At 37.7% G+C, this 27,449-nt stretch overlaps 1 protein-coding gene across 2 annotated transcripts in view; it reads left to right on the forward strand.

The window, feature by feature from the left end:
• The first annotated feature begins 340 nt into the window (after window positions 1-340).
• Window positions 341-27,449, forward strand: part of DPH5 (diphthamide biosynthesis 5) — a 35,107-nt gene continuing 7,998 nt past the window's right edge. The window contains exons 1-4 of one of the 2 annotated variants that reach the window (XM_028102000.2): window positions 341-450; window positions 680-837; window positions 7,941-8,065; window positions 16,898-17,006. In XM_028102000.2, the coding sequence (XP_027957801.1) occupies window positions 703-837; window positions 7,941-8,065; window positions 16,898-17,006 (369 nt within the window). In that variant the 5' untranslated portion in view covers window positions 341-450; window positions 680-702. Of the gene's footprint in view, window positions 451-679; window positions 838-7,940; window positions 8,066-9,828; window positions 9,927-16,897; window positions 17,007-27,449 lie in introns of those variants that run through there. The other variant, XM_028102001.2, reaches the window with a different exon arrangement.

Raw genomic sequence — 27,449 nt, forward strand, 5'->3', positions numbered from 1 at the left:
TCGTGTGACTGGAGGAAAGGTGCAAGGCGCCGGGCTGCGCGGCCCCACCTCGGGTCCAGCCCCTACCGGGCGAAGAGCTCCTGCACTTACCCTGTCCTAGGATGGGGATATGTAAAGCCACGGGCTAAGGGGATCGCGGGTACTCCTCATCCTTTCCCAGAAGGCATGTTGGGGGGCTCTGGATGGACTCCCCTGGCCAACTGACCTTTCCCCTCCCCGCACCAGCAGTCGACGGGTCACTTCTTTTCCGGTTCTCCCGAACCCCACCCCAGTGCTCTCCCACCGCCCCCAGCTAGTCGTAAAGTGCAGTAAAGGCGCCAGCGTTTTGCGGCACCGTAGGTGAGGGCGGTGGCGTGCGTATTCACTCCGCGCGAATCCGCCTTTCCGGTACCTGCTTTTTCGGAAAGGCTTCAATTAGCAATTTGGGGACCCAACTACAATTTTCAGAGGGTAATTGACTGATCTTAGTTTGGTGTAATGAGAAAAAGCGGGGTAGGGTTGTTTAAGAACACTCATTCCAGTCCTTATTTAAGAAGCGTGAAGTAAGGTTCTCAGGCCTCGTTTGTGACTTGCCGTCCCTGCTTGTGCTGTCTTGGTTTTCATTTTCATGTTCATCGCTAGATTTTACGTATCTTCGGTGTAGCTGACACTTGTTTTTCTTGTTCACTTCGTCCTGCAGTCTCCCTCCCCCTGGACTTTGAAATGCTTTACCTGATCGGCTTGGGCCTGGGCGATGCCAAGGACATCACAGTCAAGGGCCTGGAAGTTGTAAGACGCTGCAGTCGAGTGTATCTAGAAGCCTATACCTCAATCCTGACTGTAGGGAAGGAAGTCCTGGTAGGTACTTAAGGTTCTTCAGTCCCTGGGAAGAAAGCTGTCTTAACAGCTGATTTTCATTACACTAAGCTGAACCCAATTTTCAGGTCTGCTTGTTTAAACACATCCCCTGCTCCTTTTGGATCACAAGAATGGGAATAATACAACCAAGTGACTTGGAAAATGAAAGGGTGCTTTGTCTTACTTACAAGTCTAATTTTGTGGTTTTCTCCAGTAAATAGGAAAGTTATTCTACACTCCTGGGGATAGTTATCAAAATCCCTTATTTCATGAGATACTCAAATTTTTTCTGAGTTGAGTGCTAATGAGGTACCGACATAGCCTTAATGAGTTGGTTATATATTCAGAAACCAAGCTGAAAGCTTCTCCCTTTGAAATATTTCCATAGGAAATGGTAATCGCCTTTCTGTCAGTATCCTATCCAGAGAGGTCGTAACTTTAAAAAGATTGCCAGTAAGGCTAATACACATACTCTTGTGTATATTGAGTGAACCTGGAACTTAATAACCTTAGGATTTGTTACTGTATCATACATTTAGCTTGCTCTTGTTGTAGGGCTTGTAGGGCTCTACATTTTGGAGGAGGGATTAAGTAGTTCAGGTTCATTGTCAAACTCCAATTAGAACATAAATTAAGATGTAGAGAGTGATGGACATGTTACAGGAGAAGGGAGAGGATTTTGGAATTGTCTGGTCTACCAAGGCTTCTGAACAAAAAGGTGACCTAGAGAATTTCAGGTCTTCTATTCTCTCCTATTCACAGCCCAGAGAATTCTTGTCTCAGAGTTACCTTAAAATCTTAAGGAATTAAAGACTGCTACTTGAATTAGCCATGCACTAATGTGGAAGTTGTGGCTAATGCCCAGCTTTGATTTGTTGACTCTGATTTGTTGGGTTGGAACCAAAGTATTTCAGCTCAAGATAATAAATATTCCTCCTCAAGGAAAACTAGAATGAATTTAAATTCGTCTAAGAGAGTAGAGACAAATAACAAATCAGTGTTTTTATAGGATAAGATGTCAGGGCATGGCATAGAGGAAAGTTGGACCTGTCTTTATGCCTTCTCTGTTACATGTTACCATGTCACCCTGGACAAGTCCTTTAACTTTACTTTTTTACTTTGTGAAATGGGGATAATAATGCCTACCTCATATGTTCTTAACGTAGTGCCTGTAGCGAAAATGTTGAGAAATGGTAGTTGTTAATGGACACATTTCCAAATTTCTTTAAACCTCAGTAGCTTCATTTGTGAAAAAGGAGATAATAACCAATTGGAGGGTTATGTAGGATTTTATTAAGATGATGTATTGGTTGCTATAATTTTTACAAGTATTTTTTTTCCAAAAACTTATTGTTGGGGCTGGGCCTAGCCTCACCTACAGGTAAATTCTGTGTACTTTGTTAAGGTGCTGGAATATCTGTTCCTCCACAATAATAAGTGCTAATATTTATAGAATACTTACTATGCACTGTGCTAAGTGTTTTACATGTAGAACAGGACTATTACTCTATAATTACTATTCACATTTTACCGGCACAGAGAAACTTGCCCAAGGTCATACAGATAGTGATACGAACCAAGACAGAGTTGAGTTGAGAAGCACCAGTCTTAACATTTATACCATACAGTGTCTGTCTTAATACTCAGGGATAGATATAGCTTTACAAAATAATGATTTCAGAGAATGTCCACAGAGAAGGTAGGATTCAAGCAAAATGCTTTGTGTATCACAGGTTCCATTGGTCTGCTCTTCATGACCTACTCCAGGTCCTTAGTTCATGTTTTTCCCTGAGCAAATTGGTGTGCAACATCAGCCACCTTTAATGATTCTTTTCTGGAATAAAGTAAGGTATAAATAAATAAATTCATGCCTTATATTGCCTAGTAAAATCTCAGAGCCACTTTCTTCAGTGACATCCTTTCTATTTCCTTTTATTTCTACCTTTTCTTTTTTTATAAACAAATTGATTTTTAAAAATTGTTGACATGTGCTCACACCTATATATTACAATCTGGTCTTAATAACTAGATAATTGTATAGCGAGAAAAAAGATTGGAAAAATCTATTTTCCTCAGTGAATATGTGCTTGCTTTTATCAATAATCACACAAAATAGTATTTTATAAATGGCACACATGGATGTTGCTAAAGAAATCTGGAATTTGGGGCACCTGGGTGGCTCAGTCAGTTAAGCATCAGACTCTTGGTTTTAGCTCAGGTCGTGATCTCATAGGTCCTGAGATGGAGCCCCAGTCATTCTTCGCGCTCCATGGGGAGTCTGCTTTAAGATTCTCTCTCTCTGCCTCCCCACCCACCCGTGCTATCTGTCTCTCTAATAAATAAATCTTTTTTATTTTTTTAAGATTTTATTTATCTGAGAGAGCGAGCGAGAGAGAGCACAGCCAGGGGAGGGGCAGAGAGGAGGAGGAGCAGACTCCCCGCTGAGCAGGGAGCCTGATGATGTACGACTTAATCTCAGGACCCTGGGATCATGACCCAAGCCCAAAGCAGACGCTTAACTGACAGAGCCACCCAGGCACCCTCAAATAAATAAATCTTCAAAAAAAAAATATGGAATTGATCTTTGCTTACATTGAAAACTAATATTATTTATATGTTCTGTATTATTCAGAAGTTAATTAAAATAGAGACAGTGAAACCAGCAAAGAGTTTTAGTACTACACTTTGAATTTTTTTAGACACTTTCTGTGAATAAATTATGATTTTATATGCTGTTTTGGTGTAATACGCCTGTACTGCCTTATACAAAGAGGTATAAGCTATGATCTTTGTTCTCAAGTGGTTCATGATTCATCTGTGTTATACTCAGGAAAACTTAATAATGGAAGATTTAAATAACAATTCATGGCAACAGTGGCAGGAAGAAACTATAAAATTATATTGCTGGGAAGAACTTAGATGATCTTATTTAAGCCAATGTTGTTTTCATGAATTAAATAGTAGAAGCTGTCTCAAATAGTAAATAATTACTAGTTTTTAATTCCAGTTGAAATACATATAAGAAGATCACTTCAGGTCGTGGTGGCCAGAGAATACTATGGAATAGATGGAATTTGAGCTATCTCTTAAAATAATGCATCCCAATCTTTTTGTTTTGCTTCTTTTGTTTTCATGGTCTAAATAGAAAATGGTAATATTTATACAGCTCTGGAGGGTAAATAGAGGAAGCTGCTTTGGCCAAATGGGGCTGACTTTGGGGCTCTAGTTATCCTGTAGAAAGCAGAGGAGATCACTAAGCTCTGCTTGTCTGTGCCTCATTTGTTTTTTTGGTCTTCTTGGTTTTTTTAAGTACGCTCCATGCCCAACGTGGGGCTTGAACTCACAAGCCCTGCAACCCTGAGATCAAGAATCGCATGCTCTACCAATTGAGCCAGCCAGGCACCCCTCTGCCTCATCTCTAGTACATGTAAAGTTTTGCAGTCAGCCAATCACTTGTTGGTTGTGACTTTGGGCAATCACTTAACTTTGTGTTCTTTTTCTTATTTCTTAAACAGGGATAAAAATAGGGAGTATCTCATAGATTGTGATGAAGATTAAGTGAATTCATACGCATAAGTTCTTAGAACTATGCCTGACCCCAGAGTGGTCTAATGTAAATGAATTATAAATATTGTTATTATAGATAAGACTTGGTAAAGGGAAGAGAAAGAGATAGTTACTATAGATAAGATTTGGTAAAGGGAAGAGAAAGAGTATTCCTTACTGAAGAAAAAGATAATTGTGAGCAAAACCATGGAGGAGATAAGCACAATAATTTGCTGTACTTGTTCTTGGGCATCATGAAAATAACTTTCATTTTCTCCCAGTGTATCCGTTTCCCTCTTTTCTTCCTAATCTGCTTCATCTGGATACCAGCTCACTCTACTTGTCTTCCTATCCAGCTGCGGCTTGCTAGTGGAGAGACAGACTTACCACTGAGAAAGATGAGGCAATCATCTGTGGCGTTTATTAACTTACCATGTCTTTCCCTTAAATCTGAATCTGTCTTCCCCAAAGTCTTAGAAAATGACTTGTTAGATGAGGTTCTCAGCCTGTTGAAGACAACTCTACTAGGTGTGTTTTCTCCAAACCTCTTCCTCTCCCTTCCTCTGAAACCTTATTCCCATCGTTTATTCTTTCTTCGTTATGTTTGATGTATATTAACTTCCTTCTTCCCTCAACCTGAAACCATATTCAGATTTTGTCCATTCTGAAATCTCTCCCCTTTTAAACCTCTTTTCTCCATAGTTATTATTGTTTCTGTCTCTTCTTTATCCAAAGCTTTTTGAAAAAGCAGTGTACATTTATTATCCCCACTTCACTCATAGCTCAGACTCCTGCAAGCTGACTTCCGTTCCTCTGAAATATTTGTTTGTTAAACAATTATTTAGCAGCTGAGAATGCCACAGGATAGTTTTCAATTCTTACTTCTTTTACTTCTTCTGACATAGTTGATCACTCCTTGAAACTGGCTTTCATGACATTACTTTCTCTTGGTTTTACTTGTACTTTTCCATTTTTTTCAGTCCCTTTCGTAAGCCCTTATTTCTCTGTTCCTTCTTTCAATGTTAATGTGTTTGGGGTTTTCTTTAGGTTTTCTTTTCTTGTTTATGTATCCTACTCTACTTTTTTTTTTTTTTAACTAGGTAATACATTAAATGGTATAAAATTCAAAAGATACTAAATGGTATATACATTGAAAGATTTCTATTGTGGTTCCCCTTCCTGGAGGCAGTTATTGCTAATTTCTTATGCATCCTTCCAGAAATACCCAAAAGTAATTTTAATTTTAATTTTTTTACCCTGTCCCCCTTACAAAACCTGCCAACCTAAAGCAGGAATGAATTTTGAGTTTTGCCTTCATTTTCATGAGTGGAGAAGATTAGGGCTGATACTGTACAAAAACTGGCTAATCAGTCATTGAATAATACATAATATAAATGTAAAATTATTTGTTAAATAACACTGCCTTTTTATAACCCCTCTTCCCTGACTCTTACTAGGTTCCATGCTCTTGTAGCACTTAATGATATGGTAGATAATTCCCCACTAAACATTATAAGCCACAGGACAGGGACCACATATGTCTCATTCACCATTGTTTCCCAACATCAAGCATAGAAATTGTGGGGAAGTTGTGCACAAGAAATATTCTTCAAGGGGCTCCTGGGTGGCTCAGTCGTTAACTGTCTGCCTTTGGCTCAGGTCGTGATCCTAGGGTCCTGGGATTGAGCCCCATGTTGGGCTCCCTGCTCCACAGGAAGCCTGCTTCCCCCTCTCCTGCTCCCCCTGCTTGTGTTCCCTCTCTCGTTGTGTCTCTCTCTGTCAAATAAATAAATAAAATCTTAAAAAAAAAAAAAATTCTTCAAGTGACTGAATGAATAAATAACCAAGTGGGTAAATTAAAAAGAATGTAATACCAGTTTCTTACTGCTTTTGCTCTTTCTTCCCCTTTTTAAACCCCCCCCCCCCCCCCCCCCCCCCCCCCCCCCGCCCAAGACCATCAGCCATTTAGTTATACTGGACTGTTTGGCTATGTGTGCACAGGTCTGCATATGTGGATAAGTTTTTTTTTTTTTTTTTAATAAATGTGTGTTTCAATTAAATAATGAAATGTTTCTTAGGATAAAAAATATAGAATGATACATGATCGAAGTCTTGAGGAGGGTGGGGTTTTCTTTTGTTAAATCATTTATAAAATATTGGATAGGATTTAGGATTACTGCTAGCATTAAGCTAGTAACATGACTTTGATCTTAAGAAATGTTAGTTCAGGAAAAAATATCATTTCCTTCAGTTTTCTATAATCATGCGTGTATCTTCTTAGATATATGTGAATATAAATGTTCTACCACTAGTAAGTTTTCTGGACTCATAAAATTAAAGTAAGTTATATACAAATTAATGATTAAGAAAAAATATATGGTAAAGGTGAAAATAAAGAGAACATTTTTCATCTGTAAAAACATTGTTGTCATTGGGAACTTCTGGAGCATTATCTCTGAGAAGATATGCAGAAAAAGGGAAGAGATCTTTTTTCACATTTCAAGGACAGATTCTAGTTAAGTATTAGGCAATAATTATCAGAGTTGGAACTATGGCCTTTATCTCCAAGTGCTTAATCATTTGTTTATTTACTCTTTTGCTTGACAGTTAAATTATTGAATACAGCGGTCCTTGCAATGTTTGACATCTGATATAATCCTTAAAGCTCAAACTTCTCAGCATGTAAGAAATAGTATTTGTTTATGCATTCACTTTTACTATATTTGAATTACATATTACTCCACAGGAAATCAGTTAATAAGATTCATGACCTTTCATAATAGTTTGTAACCACCACCACATGACCATTAGCCCACTAGTTCACTATCTGTACTTACATGCTGCCACCCCGGTTAAGGTCAGCCTTCTGGGTTTATTTTCTAGAGTTGAACTTCAGGGGATTGGTTCACAAAGCACTTTATATGGAGACTTCCTATATGATTAGAATTTTTTTCTTTCCTCTGCAACTCTGCCTTTTTAGCAGGAACTAGGAAATACAGTTTAAATTAATCTTTCCTGCAATTATGTAGGAATGTTTGCTGGCTCTACGGATAACTAAATTGTAATTTTCTATTATTTCTCATTGAAATTACCTTTTATTTTAGCCAGGGTCCTGTAGGTTTTCCTATGGAAAATTTAATAAAACCCAAATTACCGTGTATGTTTATAATTATTATTTAACATATTCTGTATTATTGTGTTTCTGAAATAAAGCTCATGCATACATGTTCTCTGTTCATTCTACAGTGTTCTGCCTGATCTATTAGACTCAAATTTAGAGGTAAATTTAAAATGCAGAAAGCCTCAGATGTTAGGAAGTCTACCTCCTCTTGGGATATTAAGATAGCCCCAAAGACAGAGTTTAATTGCAACATGATATAGAGTGCTGGCTCACTGAGGAGTCGTATTCAATGATCTGTGTTTGGATGGTTGCCAAGATTTGCACCAGCCCCAGACAAAAATTGGTGTGTGTGTGTGTGTGTGTGTGTGTGTGTGTGTGTACATGTGTTGAAATGGTCACCTGCTGTTTCATTTTGATATTGGACTTAAATCTATAGGAAGAGTTTTATGGAAGAAAATTGATTCTTGCTGATAGAGAAGAAGTGGAACAAGAAGCTGATAATATTTTAAAGGATGCCGATATCAGTGATGTTGCATTCCTTGTGGTTGGTGATCCATTTGGGTAAGTCAAAGCAGGTATTTTGAGTTTTAATTTATTTGCTTTTAAAAAAAAAAATAAGAATTATTCTGTTATATCTAAAACCTTTTACTTGCCAGGTCCTAATAAAGGACTGTGTTACCTAGGTTCTAAAATTTCATTAACTTTCATTATCTTTGAGATTAATGAAGAAAATCTGTTTGATAAGGATATCATCATATATATCACTTACATTGGTTATTGTCAGTTCTAAAGTTTGTATCATTGCTCCTGCTATTCTTTTAGAAGGTAACTTAATGTGTTAATGTGTTTGGGGTTTTCTTTAGGTTTTCTTTTAAAACCCATTTAGGGCATCAAATGACTTAACTAGTATGTCATTATTAAGTGTATTACATTATCAAGAGTCATACCTACCATTTATTTTGCAGGCAAATTGCAAGCATCTTCTACTTCCTTTGTCCTAGGCTTTTTTTTTCCTTTTTTAATCACCTCATATTTAGCAATATTGTCACTTTACTTGCCTTGAATTTAAAATCTGTCCAGCCTCAAATTTCAATTCCTTATATCCATTGGGAGCTGTGTTCTTCCCCATTACTAAAAAGATGGGTTTCTACTTGTCTAGTTAAGCATCATCAATCTCTAATGTCAAGCCATACAGAGGAGTTCTTTGTTTCCAGCTGGTGACCCAAGATTTATGTCACAGATTTAAGGAACATAAGGACAATTAAATCACTATGAACTCACCACCGAGGACTTTTTTCCAAAAGAATGGAGTTACATGTGCATGTGTCTGTCAAAAAAAAAAAAAAGAAAAGAAAGAAAGTAATTTACATCAGTGTGGTGTTCCAAAGATTGTGTTTCATTATACTTGGTTGCAAATGACATTGTGCAATCACATATTTTAAAATATCCAAATTGTTTTAGCCTCTGACATTGTTTTCTGTAAAAGTAAGTCTTCCTCCAAATTAGCAGTGCCTATTTTCCTTTTTTTTTTTTTTTTTAAGGTTTTCTTTATTTATTTGACAGAGAGAGGAGAGAGAGAGCACAAGCAGGGGGAGCGACAAGCAGAGGGAGAGGGAGAAGCAGGCTCCCCACTGAGCAGAAAGCCCAATGTGGGGCTCCATCCCAGAAACCTGGGATCATGACCTGAGCCGAAGTCAGATGCTTAACCAACTGAGCCACCCAGGGGCCCCTCCCCCCCCTTTTTTTTTAAGCCACAAAATAGTAAAGTAAAGGTAATGAAAAATCCTATATATAAAATGTCTTGGAACTCTTGTAGGATTTTCTCATTGCACTGGATTCTGGCCAAGTCCCATATTTTCTATAGTGACATCTTCTGAACCGTCCAAACTTCCTTACTTGATGGTATCACAATTCTTAGAGTTACCTTAGAGTAATCTCAGAGTCGCTTTTGACTTCCATGGCATCCAGTCACTGACAAAGTCCAATAAACCAGTGCTACTCAGTGTGGGGTTTACAGACTGGTGCCAGCTCACAAACTTACTAGTCCATGATGAGAACTACAGAAATTGAAAGTAAGCATTTAGAAATTTTATAGGAGTTTTTAAAAGTAATTTTGTCTCTGCTGTATCTCATAATAAAAATTTGGAGCTTATATTTTCTATTACTTTATATTTTATTTTTCTAATCACTAATTTTGATTGCATTTTACAAAACTATTGTTCCATGCCAATTTAGAACTTAAGTTACTAGCTTTTCACTAGTTTGAGAAGCACTGCTTTTGACTTTTTTTTTACTTATAATTATTGGTTTATTATATAATAAAGGATATGATAAAGGATACAGAGGAACAGCCAGATGAAGAGGTGCATGAAGAGAGATCCAGAAGAGTGCCAAGCGTGGGAGCTTCTGTCCTGGAGTTGAAGTAGGCCACTCTCCCAGCACATAGATGTGTTCACCAACCCAGATGCTCTCTAAATGCTATAGTTCAAGGACTTTTATGGAGGCTTCATCATGTAGGCATGATTGATTATTAACTCAATTTCCAGCCCCAATTTTTATATTGTTTTATTCCCTAGTTTAATATAGTAGCCTTTTGCCTGGTCCCGATGCAGACTCTTATTTCATTACCTACGTTGTGGTCAAATTTATATTTGTGAAACCACAATTTGAAAATCTTTTTTTTTTTTTTTAAGATTTTATTTATTTATTTGACAGATAGAGACGCAGTGAGAGAGGGAACACAAGCAGGGGGAGTGGGAGAGGGAGAAGCAGGCTTCCCACTGAGCGGGGAGCCCAATGTGGGACTCGATCCCAGGACTCTGGGATCATGATCTGAGCTGAAGGCAGACGCTTAACGACTGAGCCACCCAGGCGCCCCACAATTTGAAAATCTTATTTGAGCTCAGAATGAGAGTTACTAGCTCCATCCATTGGCCAGATATGAAAAATACTGTCCAACCTTCCCTTCTGCCTGTCCTTCTTGTCCTAAAGCCCACACTCATGGCGGCCAGTTTACCCTTCCCTGGTCATCTTGCTTTCTCATTCTGTACATCTGTTCAATCTCTTTCCTTCCTCTATAATGCCCTTTGCTATATATCTGATTGTCAGAAGTCCAGCCATCTTTTGAAGCCTAACTCAAATACCACATTCTCGGTGATGCAGTCCTTTCTTACCCTGATCTGGGTAATAACGTCATTCATACGTTCTCATACGTTGCCTCACGATGTTTTTTTTTTATATAAATGTATATATCTACTGTCTAGGTTTGTAGGCTGTCCTTCACACTTGTCTCCCTAGCTTCCTTCACAGTGCAGTAGATATCAATTAAATATTAAGGGAAAGAGTTGTTTAATATTTTGCCTGGAGTCACAAGGGAAGACCAGGCATATCTTGGACTGACGTTTATCCGTTCAACAAATATCTTTGGAACACCTGTCCCATGACAGGCACTGCTACGTGCTGGGCATATGTTAGATGATGAAACACGGGGTTTAGGGTTTAGTAGAGGAGGCCAACATCAGTCAAAGAGAAAACAACAGATTTAAAATTTTGGTAGGCCTGTAAGGGGAAAAAAGAAAAAAAGGACTAACAGGAATACGCTGATGTGTGTAGGGTTGTACGGGAAATCCTTTTTGCTGAGGTGAGATTTAAGTAGGTATCTGAAAAATAAAAGGAATAGCAGAGGGGAAGAGCACTGTAAGCAGAGGGAACTGCAAGAATGTATTCGGGGACCTGGAAGAGCATGGTGAGTGGGTGGGGGGAGGGAGAGAGAAGGAGTTCACGAGGTAGGCAGGACCCAGGTCATGTAAGACCTAGGAGGGGGTAGGGATTTTGTTTGAAGTACTCTGATAGGGGCGCCTGGGTGGCTCAGTCAGTTAAGCGTCTGCCTTCAGCTCAGGTCATGATCTGGGGTCCTGGGATCGAGTCCCGCGTCTGGCTCCCTGCTTAGCAGGGAGCCGGCTTCTCCCTCTGCCTGCAGCTCCCTCTGCTTGTGCGCACATTCTCTCTCTCTCTGACAAATAAATAAATAAAATCTTAAAAAAAAAGATGAAGTACTCTGGTAAATCTTTGAAGGATTTTAAGCAGGAAAGAATCACAATCTGATTGACATTCTTAAATGATCACTCTGAATGCTCCCCTGAGTGGATTTTAGGGAGGCAAGGTGGCTTTGGTAGAGGAGAGAAAAAGGCTAAGTGGGAAAAGTCAAGAAGGAAGAATGCCAATATGTATGTAGGTGAAGAAAAGGAAAGAAGTTTTCCAGAATTCCAGCTTTAGGAACTGAGTAGTTGATGGTGCCAGTTCTTGAAAAGATGAAAACTTGTAGGGAAAATAATTGGGGAAGACAGGAATTGGTTCTGGAAATGTTTTAAATTTGAGATGTCACGTAGGCAATTTGATATCTGCTGCTGGAGCTCAAGGGAGAGTTACCCTGGATATATGGTTTTTGAAGTTAACGGGTATTTATCGGGGGAGAGGGGGAGAGAGGATGTTTAAAGCCAGAGAAATGGATGAAATCACTAGGAAAGAACAAGGGGAAGAGAAGATAAAGCCTTAGGAAACTTGAATTTCGTGATCTGTCAAGAGCCAGAGGAGGAAGAAAACCAAGATAATGTGTTGTCACAGAAGCCCAGAAAAAAGAAGACTTTAGAGAGGAAAGAGTGGTTAACTCTGATACACTGCTGAAAGGTTGGGCCGAGGGTGAGGATAGAACTAAGTGTAAATTCAAAGGCATAGAGTTTGGAGTTTTTCATTGGTGGCTTTATGGAGGAGTTGCTGCTTGAGCTGGGTCAAATTTGTTATTTTCTCTTTGATTGATGTCGACCTCCTCTACTAAACTCTAAACCCCGTGTTTTATCATCTAACATAGGTGGAAATTGTAGAGGAGGTCAGCAGGGGGTGGGAGGGGGAAGGGGAGAATTCCACATAAATGAAGAATTGAGGCCTAAAAAAGTGCTTCGATGATATTACTACCCTGCTCAAAAACCTTAAGTGACTTTTTCATGGCCTAAATCTTTTAACAAAATCTATCTGCTTTCTCCTTTGGCTACTCTTCTTTTTGACTATGCTAGAGCCCAATTGTACTACTTTGCCATTTCATAAGTGTTTTGTTTTTTTTTATTTAAGATTTTATTTATTTATTTGACAGAGAGAGAGACACAGCGAGACAGGGAACACAACAAGCAGGGGGAGTGGGAGAGGGAGAAGCAGGCTTCCCGCCGAGCAGGGAGCCCGATGCGGGGCTCGATCCCAGGACCCTGGGATCATGACCTGAGCCGAAGGCAGACACTTAACGACTGAGCCACCCAGGCACCCCTCATAAGTGTTTTTGCAATATTCATCTTCCGTGTCTTTGATCATACTTTTTTCTTAAAATAGACTTTTCTTACCAGCTAACTTACATATATTGTGAAGTGATTACCTCAGTAAGTTTAGTTAACATCCATCATACAAGAAAAGAGAAAGAAAAAAGCTATTTTTTTTCTTGTCATGAGCAATCTTAGGATCTACTCTCATTAATGACTCAAATATATCATACAGGAATGTTAAGTCTAATCCTCCCCAGTTTCTATTTAGTAAAATAGTTGATTCTTTAAGACCCTGTTCAGATGCTACCTCTTCCATGAATCCTCCGCTATTTTATTCAGGAGTGGGTGCCTTTTCTTTTTTCTTTTCTCTTCTCTTCTTTTCATTTCTTTTTTTTTTTTTTTAACTCCTACGCAATTAATTTGCTGTATGTCATTGACTGAATCATGTGTAATCTTATATTCAGATTTGTGTAATAATTATTGTACTATAGTTATTCTTCATTTACTCACTGGATTGCTGTTGAGATACAGTCGTTGGGGATATAGTAATTGGAGACGGGATGGTAGGGAACATGTACATTTTAATTGGGCTGGGAATTATGATTTCTATGCATTAAATGGATAAACCAGGAGGAGAATACAGAATGCAGCAAAGCACTAAAATTCTTCCTTACATAAACAACAACAAAAAGTTACTTGTTTAATTTTAAGCCCCTTTCCACTTACTTGAATAAAAACTTTAAAAAGAAAATTACTTAAATTCTTTATTCTCATGTTTTTTAAATTATAGTATATGTAACGTAATATTTACCACATTAGCCATTTTTAAGTGTGCAGTTCAGTGGCATTAAGTAGTGTAACCATCACCATCATCCACTCTTAAATTCCTGAAGAAGGTAATTGAAAGTCAGTGAAGTCAGTTGATGTAGTTCTCATCTTTTCCCTCTTGTCCAGGTTATTGATAGGAATGTGGATGTTAATCAAATAAAGAATGTAAATGACTTTTAAAAAAATACTACATTAATAGATCTGACCCAGTCATGTGAGAGATGACAGTCTTAAGCTTTCTGTCCCCATAAAGAATAGTTGGACAGAGTCATCACTAAAGAAATTTTAATGATGGTTCCATTTTGTTACTCCATTCCTTATTTTAATATGCTCTGTAACTATATATATTTTATAATCATTGAACACATAATTTTTTATCCTTAATGTTGTGTGCCTTTTCCTTCATGGCATACACATACATAAAAATATATCTTTATTCACTTGTCTTCTTTGTGCTTTTATGTAGGTCATTTGATTGTTTCCATTCCAAGAACTGCATTTGAACAGTACTTGGCACCTAGTAATTACCCAGTAAATGTCAGCATTATTATCATTTGTCCATTTATTTCTCCAATATAAGTAAAGCTGCCATGTTTGGATTAATGTATATGATCCTTTTTCCCCTCCTTCCATTCTCCCTTCCCCACGTTTTGGATTTTTTTCCCTCCAAAATCAGTTTATAATACCCAAAAAATCTTTGAATATGGGTATTTTCAAGCATATATTGTCAAATTACTTTCCAGAAGGACTGTACCAAGGTGCCTGGGTGACTCAATTGGTTAAGCATCTGACTTCAGCTCAGGTCATGATCTCAGGGTCCTGGGATTGAGCCCCGCATCGCATCAGTCTCCATGCTCAGCAGGGACTCTGCTTGTCCCCCGCCCTCTCCCTCTGCTCCCCCACCCCACTTGTGCTCTCTGTCTTTCTCTCTCAAATAAATAAAATGTTTAAAAAAAAAGACTGTACCAATATATAGTGCTTCCTATCACTTTTACCATATCATTCCAAATATTAGTGAATTTTCAGATCATAAGCCATACACTGTCAAATATGGCAGTACTATATCTGTAAACTAATGTTATTATAAAATAAAGTTTATTTTTAAGTGGGCTCCACTCTGGGCCTGTCGATTTTGGATAGAGCCACGCCACATGCCCAAAAATAGTAATAAATTTGTCTTACACACACACACACACACACACACACACACACACACACACACACACACACACACACCATAACTGACGCGTTTTCTGGGCCTGTCGAGTTTGGATAGAGCCACGCCACATGCCCAAAAATAGTAATAAATTTGTCTTACACACACACACACACACACACACACACACACACACACACACCATAACTGACGCGTTTTCTGGGCCTGTCGAGTTTGGATAGAGCCACGCCACATGCCCAAAAATAGTAATAAATTTGTCTTACACACACACACACACACACACACACACACACACACACACACACACCATAACTGACGCGTTTTCTGGGCCTGTCGATTTTGGATAGAGCCACGCCACATGCCCAAAAATAGTAATAAATTTGTCTTACACACACACACACACACACACACACACACACACACACACCATAACTGACGCGTTTTCATGACCCTGGACTAGAAGGAATGCCCAGTATAATGGTGTAAGCCTGTGTTTCAAACCAATTTTTTCTTTTTCATGAAGCAATATACTTTGGGTAATCGTGATGATAAAATACCAGTTTTTCATAGCAGAAATCTGAGGGGCTTATTTAATCACATTTATGGCAGCATCACAAAATCAAATCACTTTGCCAGGTCATTAAATCTCCATAGTATACCAACCACATCTGGTCATTTTAAATGAAGTTGCGATAAAGAGATAATTTTAAACCACGTTTTCTTCCTGCTTATCTATTCAAATAACTTAGCAAGTAACTAATTCAGTTTTCCTTAATCTTAGTGTTAAGTAGTAAAAGTCTGTTGAAGACGATATTAAAAACATTCTTTATAACTGGCATTTATATTATTTTTTTTTAAAGCTTACTCTAAATCAAATTAATGATTGTTTTTCATACTAGTTTTTATTTTATGTGTGATTAAAAACAGCCTTCCCTGGTGGGCATTTGTTAATCTGTTTCTGACTGCCTCATGGGGTGAAAGCCCTTGATCTTCCTACTTGGTATGCATTGACCAGTTGACAGGTTCTGCTGGTTTGTATGTAGTTTCTCAAACATGCTAATGTTGTTTTCCCCAACAGGGCCTGGAGTTTTCATCAAGGGGAATTAATAATGCAGTTCTAAATTGATGTGGGGTTACATTTCACAGTATCCGTATTTATATTTACATATATTCTCTCTCCTCACAGTCTATCTAATTATAATCATTAGATTTATCTCAAAAAAGGAAAGGCAACAGGCAGGATATGCATGCACATACACATGCACACATACTAATTATATATACAGTAACCAGACTGAAAACAGTTATAAATAAAATCACTGCTAGACAGATGTAAAATCCAACTACGATTGTATCAGATAGAACCCTAATATAAAGGCAAAGAATGACAGGCTACAGAAATGTTCTGTACCATCTGCCTTGTATTTCAAAACACAAAAAAGAAACCTTCAAAATAGAGCTGAAATCAAAGAGTAGGTCTATCTGTGCTGTAATTTAGAACTCAGAGCAGTCATTTTAAAAGTTTAAAGGGCCTGTAAGGCCAAAAAGTTTAAGAATTGCTGCTACAGGAGTTCACTTGCTGAGCTTACATTCCACAGATGTCTTTGCAGGTATTATCAGGACAAAAGAGCAAGTAAAACTTCCCTTTCTCTGTAGCTGCCAAGGCTGCTTTAAGAGTGTGACACACTTGTTCAGCATTATGAAGGGCATGTGGAGACTTAACACTTTTCTTGTCAGAAAGCCCGGAACTTGAGGAAAAGCAGCCCCCATAACCCTTTGATTGACTAGAACTCATGAAATACTATACCTTTACTGTCTTAAAAAGTCAGTGTTGGGGTGCCTGGGTGGCTCAGTCGGTTAAGCGTCTGCCTTCGGCTCAGGCCATGATCCCAGGGTCCTGGGATGGAGCCCCACATCGGGCTCCCTGCTCGGCGGGAAGCCTGCTTCTCCCTCTCCCACTCCCCCCTGCTTTGTGTTCCCTCTCTCGCTGTGTCTCTCTCTGTCAAATAAATAAAATCTTAAAAAAAAAAAAAAAAGTCCACGTTGGTTACTTTAATCTAACTTGACCTTTTCTCATTACAGGGCTACCACACACAGCGATCTTATTCTGAGAGCAACAAAACTGGGAATCTCTTACCGAGTTATTCACAATGCTTCCATAATGAATGCTGTAGGCTGCTGTGGTTTACAGGTAATACTACAAAGAAGGTGTTTTTTTTAATGGTAGTTAGCAAAATTGTTTTGGAAAACTACAAACTGCAATCTACAATGTAGATTTTGTTCCATATCATGAATTTTAAGATGTTACTATTTTATATACATTAGTGGGCATGAAATTTTTTAATACTGAATTTTTTATACTCTTTTCCTATAACTTAGATCTTTTTTCTCATTGGAATGGACCACTGAAATTTAGCTACAGAAAGATTTTAATCTTATATCCAACTTTGGCATACAAAAACAAGGAAATTTAATATAATTAAATTGGCTAAGTTTTCCTAAAGCCTTTTCACATTTCTTCCAAATAACTTATTCTGCATTGCTGAAGCATATTTTTCTACACAGTTGTTATTTGCTGTGCTATCAACAGCATTGTGATGCAGCATTTCTTAAAAGAATCTGTAAAAAGAACCAAAAGCCAGTCATATTCAGCTTTTAAGCCACCTTTGTAATTATTGCTCTGTAAAGTTGGTTAATTTTAACCCAACAGTCTTGATTCTGAGGGGTTAAAAGAGTGCACTGTAACTGTTTCCAGGGTTTTCTTCCAAGCTTGATATTTGTGTTCAGATGTTCGTATGTATATGATCTATGACAACTATGATTGCTCATGGCCAACACCGGTTTAAGACTTAATTGCTTGTTAGGACACGTTCCTGTTTTAGATACATCATAACAAAAAAATGTGCATCCTAGAATCTATGAAATGAGGTGTTTCCCACTATGTCTTCCTGGAATGCAGAATTTAAAATTGATATTTACAACACTAAGATACATTAGCATCGGACACCAGTGCTGTGTCTGTAGCTTTAGAGGTTTCTGTATTTTCTGCATTACCCAGGAAGAGCATCTCAATTTAATTGACATCCTGGCCAGTCATCTCAGAAATACTGCCTTTGGTTCTGAAGAATCAGAGAAAAGGTATAAATGATTCACCTTTTAGTATTTGTTACTTGCTCTTAGTTATTAATTTAAATTGGCAAAAAATTTTGCTATCTCTTTTGTCTTCTAATAAAATGCATACTTTAAAAAACCTTGCCAATTCAAGTCTGCTTTATACTTTAAAGCCCGTCTGATTTCTGTGTTGGAGTAAGTGAATGGAGTTTCTTGATTCTCAGTCCAGTATTCTTTTTTTGTAGACAATGTACTTTTTAAGAACTGATGGTTGCCATGAAAAAGGAAAAGAGAGGAATAAATTAATCTTGTGCTACCCAAAGATGTGTAATAAACCTTAAGCTAATGGGATATATATTTCTCGTGTTGGTTTTATTTTTATTTCTGGTAGGGAAAGTTAACCTAGCCCCTTTCCATCATATTTTGGTCTAAATTATCATAACTTATCATTTAGAGGTTTTCGCTTCTTTTTAAGCATAATGTTTTTTAAAAGATCCTTGTCTTCATCACATGTATATCTATCATTCATACTGGCAAGAACTAAACTAGGGTGACCCTGTCCTCCTGATCCTCTAGACTGGTAGAGGGGTACAGTGTTCTTGTTCTCATGTTTAAAATAGATGAAGGTATTTGAGAGGAAATTTACTGTGAGAATTGGCAGTCTCCATATAGGCCCTTAAGATCATATCCACATGGTACATAGATTTTTTTTTTTTTTTTTTTAATTTAGCTTTCTCTCAGTCTTATATAGGATTTTTCTAGGCAACCACAAAGCATTGTTTCCCCATCTGGGTTCTTTTCTCTAATCTGGGTATGAAAATGACTTACTACTTGTGTGAAAAACAGGAAGTGCCTTTTTAGGTTCTGTCTTACGTATTTGATGAAGTCTCGGTGAAAGTATACTTTTTGTACCACCCAAGTTATTTATATTCCAGGAGAAAGAGGTAATTATTGATACCTTTTATACACTTTCTAAGATAAAAGGCATTAAAAATACAGTCATTATATTTTTGGCACTTTTAAATTTTAAAACAAATGTTTTGACATTTGACATTTGTTCATGACATCCTGCATAATACATAAACTTTGGCAAAGTTCCCTTCCTTATAATGGCTGCTCTTTTTCTCTTGAGTATTTGGATCAGCGTTTATGGGAAAAACAATAATCTACACCAGTGGTTCTCAGACTTTAGTATTCATCAGAATTACTTAGAGGGCTTATAAAAGAAATGACTGGCCTTGCCCTCAGATTTTCAGATACAGTAGGTCTGGGGTGGTGGCCTAAGAATTTGCATTGCTAGCAAATTCTCAGGTGATGCTGAAGCTGCTCATATAGGTACCCATTTTGAGAACCACCAACCTAGACAGATAAAAAATTTCTTAGAAAGTTATAGAACTGTACTTTCTTTTAGCATGGCAGAATTGGAAAAGTAGATTTTAGTTCCCAGAAATAGGCTTGCTAAATGTAGAATGTATTACCTTGCCATGTTCTCTTTCTCAATTTTTTAAAAGGGAAGTGGGCACCACTTTCAAAAGACATTCTGTCATCTCTGTGAACACTTTCCCCTGAGTTATTAGGAAAACAGCCATCAAGTTATTGAACAGAAGTGCTATTTTGGGTACTGTGACAGACCTGAACAGTACATGCTTTGCAACATTTTTAAGATTTTTATTTATTTATTTGAGAGAGGGAGAGAGAGAGAGAGCATGAGCAAGGGTGGGGGGAGCAGAGGGAGAAGCAGACTTCCCACTGAGCCCAATGCAGGGCTTGATCCCAGGACCCTGAGATCATGACTTGAGCTGAAGGCAGATGCTTAACAAACTGAGCCACCCAAGCGCCCCTGCAACATTTTTACATTAGGTTAAAGAGTAGTAGTTTGAAATTCCTAACCTGGAAATGGGCACAGCTTTTTTTTTTTAAGTTATCAATTTGTTAGCCCTTCTGAATTTTCTTATTGTTGTTTTCTAAAGCAGCATAGAGAGCTCAGAATTGACTCTTGAGTATTTTTCATTCACTTTGTAGTTTATTAACTAGCAAAAGACTCCTTATTATCAGTATTAATGAAGATAACTGGTTGCATAGACTAACGCGTCTAAACCAGTTGATATGCATTCTATTATAGGTGTGCCATAAAATAGAACTTTTTTATTGCAAAGACCATATTCCTGTTAAAATTTTCCTTGTTAAATGGAATGTATATTAGTGATTGCCAAGTTAGACATCATTAAGAGGAATAGTGATCCATTTATTCAACAAATATTGTTTGCCTTATTGTTTGCCTACTAAGTATCTTTGGATACACTGATAAACCTGTCCAAGAAGGTCCATGCTCTCAAAGAGCTTACATTCTAGTAGGAAGGAGAGGCAGTAACAGCAATAACAGATAAATGTCAGGTAGTGGGAAGTATAAGAAATTCAAGTACACTGATAAATGTTAGAGAGTTGGCTTCACTGTTGTAGTTGGGTGGTCAAGGAAGGTCTCACTAAGGTGGTGTTATTTAAGATTAGATATGAACCAAGAAGAAACTAGCATATTCTAGTCACAGGGAATGGTTTATGCAAAGACTCTAAAATGGAAATGACCTTGGTTCCTCGAAGGAACCAAAGAAGGGCTTATTGGAGAGTAGTAGGCAGGGAAAAAGCAATCTGAGGTCAGATAAGTAGATAGGATTGGATCACTAGGCTCTCTAATCCAATGTGAGGCATTTGAATTTTATTCTTAGTGACTTGATCATGTAGAAGAGTATGATTAGGTTTAATTTACTTCCGGACTCTGAAGTCTCTCCTTTTGTCTTGTGAAGAATTAGTAGTCCTGGCATAGATACCAAGTATATGTATGTAAGTGAAAGAAGCATGACACAGAAGACCATATATTGTAGGATTTCGTTGATATGAAATGTCCAGAGAAAGCAAATTTCTGAAGACAGTAATTAGTGGTTGGCTGGGAGTGAGAACAGATATTACTTACTAAATGTACATGTGGGATCTGATTGGAGCAATAAAAATTTTCTAAAACTACATATGGTAGTGGTTGCACAATTTGGTAAATTTACTAAAAATCATTGAGTATACACTTAAAATGGGTGAATGTTGTGGTATGTAAATTTTATCTCAGTAAAGTGGTTTAAAAAATGAATTACAAGAGGTTTGCTAGATGAATAATAAGGTTAAATACATTCCCAATAGAGAGAAATGTTCAGTTAAAGAAGAGAGTCATGGAAGCGCTTCGGAGCATCTGCATGGTATTACACACACACACACACACGCACACACGCACGCACGCGCGCGCACACACACACACACACACACACACACACACCAGTGAATATATGTACCACAGAACCTTGGCTTCCTAGAGATTAGTTAACACAAGATTGTGAATATATGTGTTGGATAAAAACTGACTATATATTGGGTAGAACTGCCAAAGGAAAAGTAATAATGGGAAAGGTTTAAAGTTGAACTGCAATTTAAAAGGTCTTGGTTTTACTTTTGCTCAGGCAGTTAACTAAGGAGTCCTCTAACTTTACTGGATCTGGATAGTCAGGTTTCCTAACTGTTAAGGGGATGAGATGGGGACAGGGAGGAATGCTGGACAAGACCAGTGGTTTTCATAGTGTATCGGGATCTATGAAGATGTTTCAGCAGTTCTGCAGAAAATGAAGTACTTGAGACCCAATAGCAAAGAATAAATCCCCAAGGAGTCCAGTCTTTATCTTTACCCCCATTGATGTTCTGTTTGAGAATTTATTTGGGAAAAAAGATTTGGCAGTAAGAAGTACGAAGAATACTAAACTAGATAAACTTTAATATCCTCTAGAATTAGAAACCAAAAAGCTGGCCTGTTTTCTGTCTTTAGGCAAAGGTTACCTTGACCAAGATACATTAAATACTCAAATTTTCATTAAGTATATCTTTGGATTTTTTACAATTTAAATATTTAGTTATAAACATGTATACTTTAAAATCATGTTCTTTGAAATTCCTAAGTAACAGATATTTCTAACACTTGTGTAATTTGTATTTTGAGGATTTCTCTAGTCAAAGAAAAATCCATCTATTTGTGAAGAGCCCAGGCAAGTTGGTTGTATTTAGGCATTCCCAATAATGAAAAATCAGGGTTTTTTGTCAGCACACAAAAGGCAAGAAGAAGAAAGTCCTTTTCTGGAATTCTTCAAGTTCAGCATTTAGCACCTTAGTCGTGCAGAATCAGAATTGCTTTCATTTACCATTGTTTCTGCTTTAGAAGAATTGTTTTAAAAAACAACTTTATTTTCCTTGATAATAAGTGACATATATACTTATAGCAAATTGGGAAAATACAGTAAGTGTAAAGAAGGACATGCAAGCATCTGTAGTCGCACTACCTAGAAGTAACCAAAGTTAGTTACTAGTTTGGTTTATTTTTTTTCGGTCTTCAGCTCTTATCTGTATACATTGACCTGAAGGTGACAAGCCCAATAAAGAAGAAATTACAAATTCTAGCATATTTTCTTTGTGCGGTATTTATCATTTCTTGTTATCATTTGTGTAATAGAACAGATTCTTTTTTTAAACTATGGTGACTAAAATGTGACTAAAATTGTGTTTGAGACATTTTAAAGGACAGATAAATGAGACAGTTCAGTGAACCCAGGTAGCAATGATTTCTGCATAAAAACGGCATCATCAGTTGTGGCTGACTTCAGGGAAAAGGTTGTATAATTTTCTCATCATTATGAAATGCTTCCACTTTCTCTGTTGCGTGAGTGACCTTAATTATTGCCATATGTTCCTCTGTTTATATAATACATTTCTACTTTGGAAAAAATGTATATTACTTTTAAAAAGTAACAACTCATTTCCTTCCTTTTTTTCATAATACAGCACTCACTGTGATAAACAGCATTGTTTTGGCCTTGTAGTAGTTCTTACTGGTAGTTTTCAAAAGCATTGAATTGATTTCATTGTTGTCCAGGAACTAATGTAGAAATGATAAAACCTAACCTAGTACAGAGAACACTAAACTAGGTAATAAAGAGATCTGTGCTCTACACTGCTACGTAACTTTAGAAGAACTCATCTAAGTAAGCTCCCTGTTCTTTTAGTAACTTCAGAATTATTTTGACCACCTGCTGATCATGGGCGTATTAAGAATGTTTTTCTTTCTATTTCCACTGTAACTGTCTTTGTTTTGTTTTGTTTTTTTGTCTTTTAGATTTTATTTATTAGAGAGAGAGTGCATGTGCAGGGGGAGGGGCAGAGGGAGAGGGACAAGCAGACTCCCTGCTGAGCGGGGGCTGCCCCCACGGGGCTCAATCCCAGGACCCTGAGATCATGACCTGAGCCAAGGTCAGACGCTTAACCTACTAAGCCACGCAGGAGCCTCTCAACTGTAACTGTTTTTAGTCAGTATTTTAATAGCCACTTTACTGTCATTCTCTTCCACCTAATAGTTCTCTTTTTATCCCACAGTCCTGGCAAATCCTCATCCTGTACACAATATTCAGTTACTTTATGTGTTGGGCATATTATAAACTTCTTGGTTTACTCATCTTCACATCTTCCATTGCACTTTATCACAGTGCCATGCAAAAAATCAGTATGTGACAAATATTTGCTGAGTTGACTTGCTTATTTATGTACTTATCTTTTCCACCCCACCCCAAGTTGATTTATCTTTAGAATTATGTGCTTTAAATTAAAATTCTTTCACTTAATTCATATGTGGATTCTCTCATACGTGATAATATAAATTTTGTGGCTCTTTTGTCTTCAGCTTTATCTATGTACCTAGTATGTGGCCATGTGCATAATCTTTTTTAGTGTCAGCCATATCAGTGTTATATCAGTGTTAAGAAAAATGCATGTGGGAATTCATTTTTATTTTTTATTTTTTTTAAAGATTATTTGAGAGAGAGAGAATGAGAGATAGAGAGCATGAGAGGGAAGACGGTCAGAGGGAGAAGCAGACTCCCCGCCGAGCAGGGAGCCCGATGCGGGACTCGATCCCGGGACTCCAGGATCATGACCTGAGCCGAAGGCAGTCGCTTAACCAACTGAGCCACCCAGGCGCCCTGCATGTGGGAATTTAAAAAACAAACAAAAAACAAAAAACTCTAAGACCAATATTTTGTATAGAAAACTAGTAACTCTTGAACATGTGGTTTTGTGGTACATTTTTTGACAACTCTACCGGGTCAGCTTTCTTTTACTTAACAGATTTAACTGATCTGATTTAGGATTTATGTTTATATATAAAAGGTACATGTAGGGCTTCACAAAGTTCTTATAAGCAAGTTAAATTTTCTAATTTTTCTATATGTGATGTTTTTTTTTAAGATTTATTTTATATTAGAGTGCACAAGTGGTGGGGAGAGGGAGAGGGAGAGAATCCTCAAGCAGACTCCCTGCTGAGCGCAGCGTGTGATGCAGGGCTCAATCCCAGGACCCTGAGATCATGACCTGAGTCAAAACCAAGACTCAGACACTTAACCAACTGAGCCACCCAGGCCCCCCCAAGATGTTTTTAACTTAAAAATCACAAACTATTTTTTATTTGAATATAAATGACAAAAGCATTAAATCCTAATTATAGGGGCACCTGGGTGGCTCAGTCGTTAAGTGTCTGCCTTGGGCTCAGGTCATGATCCCAGGGTCCTGGGATCGAGCCCCACGTCGGGCTCCCTGCTCCACGGGAAGCCTGCTTCTCCCTCTCCCACTCCCCCTGCTTGTGTTCCCTCTCTCACTGTGTCTCTCTCTGTCAAATAAATAAATAAAATCTTTAAAACCTAATTATTAAATGGATTTTACAAAACATCTATGCTTCTTAAAGGACGTAGTGGTGGCAGTGAGATGAATTAGAGGTTATTAATATTCAGGCAAGTGGCAATGAGGACTCAAAGTAGTGGTAAAAGAAATGAAGTCAGTTCTAGATAAATTACAGAGCTGGCATTGACAGGAATTGTCACATGGTAAGCTTTCAGGAATTAGATACTTGTTAAAAGCAAGTCAGGCAATGGCTATTTCTAGATAATTGCTTAATGCCATGCTAAATATTGCCCAAGGGTTCTCAACCTCCAGTAGGTTCATACCCTCTTGCTCTTTCCCCATGATTAACTTCCCCCATCTTATCGACCCTTTAAGATTGAGATTGCGCTTATATCCTATCTTCAGAAGTCCTCTTCAGGTGCTTTCCAAGTGGGAGTAATGCTCAACTCTTTCAATACAGTCTTTATCTCATTTTTTATAATTATTATTTACTACCTAATATTTGTCTTTCTTGTGCATCTTTTTTAGGTATTGCCTTATCTGTAATTAAATGGGTCATTTTGAGTTTTTATCTTCAATAGATGAAGACATAATCCAATATCAAGTTAGATAAACTGCTTTCTTTATAACTTCAGGTTAAAACCAAAAAAGACCCTGTATTTATCTACGTTCTTAGAAAACAGCTCTTTTTGTGGTCTCTAAATTTAGATTTGCATCAATAATGTTTTTGGGGGAAAATGATCACAGCACAAAGGCTAACATTTATAAGACCGTGCTTAGACTTCTGCAGCCACATTCTCATCACTGTATGATTTTACTTCAGTTTCTTTATGGTTTACTGGTATGTCCTTGGATTGTGAAACACAAAGGACTGATCTTTCTGTTCTTTGAGAGACTGACATCTTAAATGGTGAAACTGTTTGCATAATGTTCCAGAATTCATTGAAGTTTGCAGCACAGCCATGAGAATGGTTACACTCTATAAATCAGGGTCCTAGAAAGCAGTGCTTATGTGAGGCTTTCTTTAATCCCCCAAATTATACCATTCCAAGAAGCTTTTCCACAGCATGCTGCAGCTAGTGTTTATATGTGACTAGCATCTCAATTCGCTCTTAAATAGAATTTACCTTCATGAGTATATTTCCATGACTCTTAATATATTGAAGACCTATTTAAAGGGTTTATTTATGGTTGCATATGTAATTTTCTTTGAGTAGTTTTCCTTTTTCCAGAGTAATACTAATGTTTCAAAATCTGATCAGAGATGCCAAAAATCCTTTTTAGAATGTAAACAGTTAAACTTGTCAGAATCAAATCATACAACAATAAACATCAACAACAACTACGTCGCTTCAAATATTTGGTAATATTTTTGAGCTCAGTCCAGTAAGGGAAGCGGTTGGATAATAGCAAGACACAGCATTTTAGAAAATTTTCATATCATTATTATAAACATCATTGTTATTATATCATCAAATCCCTAACATTTATTGTTTTTACTATGTGCAGTGTACTAGGCACTCTACACACTTTATGTCATTTAGTTCTTTTTAAAAAAGCACATTATTAGGTTTATAGTTATCCACATTTTACAGGGGAGTATCTCTCGAAAGTCGGGAAGGTTACTTGTCCATGATCACCAAGCTAGTAAGAACCAGAGCCATGACTCCAGAGCTTTTGCGTGCTCTGTGAGACTACGTTCTACATGAAGGCCAGAGCTCTGGTTTGCTTCTCACTTTCACACCTGTGCATAGCATGATGCCTGGCACCTAGTGGATGATGTATAATAAGTATTTTTTAGATAAATTTGCTTCTCATAGAATAATAACAATGGCAGAACCCTCCAGCAAGGCTAGGCCTCGTCCTTGTAGTTTGGGTGAATATATTCCAGGAATCCCATATTAGAACACATTGGAACTCATCAGTTGGATGCATTTTCACAGAGAACCATTGTATGTGGCAAGAAGATTCAAGACTGAATTCTTGCAGTTACATGGGTCCTTCTACACTGATCTGACAATTCGACTGCCACTGGATGGCGTGGCTTCCATAGACTTTTTAGACAGTTTTCAAGTGGACTTTGGGAATAAAGCTCGGTAGGTAAGCTGGAAGTTGTGGCCATGAAAGGGACATGATGAGCTTTCCCTTGGGAACTCAAGAGTCACCATTAAGAGTATTGGCTAGAGTTTTTAGGACCTCAGTGTACAAAAAATGAGAAAAGTTGAGCTTTTCTAGGGATGGAAGGATGGAGGACCCTGAATGGCCCAGCTTTTCTGTTTCCTTTCTTTCTGCCTTCCCCTTACCTCTTACAGCAGCTTCTTAAAAGTGATTTGAGAAGCCTTAGGATGATAATCCCTTCCACAGGCTTAGAAAAGTTCAGTGACGTCCTGCAGTCGCACAGCTATTCCAATCACAGTTTGTGGCAGGGGACTAGATTTGACTCCCCATGTCTAGAGCTTTACAGCTTTCCAGCTCTATTATACATTCTTTCAAGCACTGTTTAAATCGGATAATTAAATCTTTATGTAACAACTTTATTGTTGTTTTATCTGAATAACTTTACATGTTCACAACCTTATGAGTAGGAAGGACAGTATCTTTTTACTCTTCCTGTCTTAGAGATCAAGACTTAGAGCCATGGCACACAGCTAACAAGTTGCAGAACCAGGATGTAAAACTGGATTTTCTTAGCATGAGATCCGGAGTTGGGCTCACTTTAAGTGAACTGTGCAGCCAGACTAGAAGCCAGCTGGAGCCAAGCAAGCCTCTTGGT

Source organism: Eumetopias jubatus, unplaced genomic scaffold (assembly GCF_037043125.1).
Source record: "Eumetopias jubatus isolate StellerSeaLion01/CBP00866 unplaced genomic scaffold, mEumJub1_p1.0 scaffold_4, whole genome shotgun sequence".
In the NCBI taxonomy this organism is placed as follows: domain Eukaryota; kingdom Metazoa; phylum Chordata; class Mammalia; order Carnivora; family Otariidae; genus Eumetopias; species Eumetopias jubatus.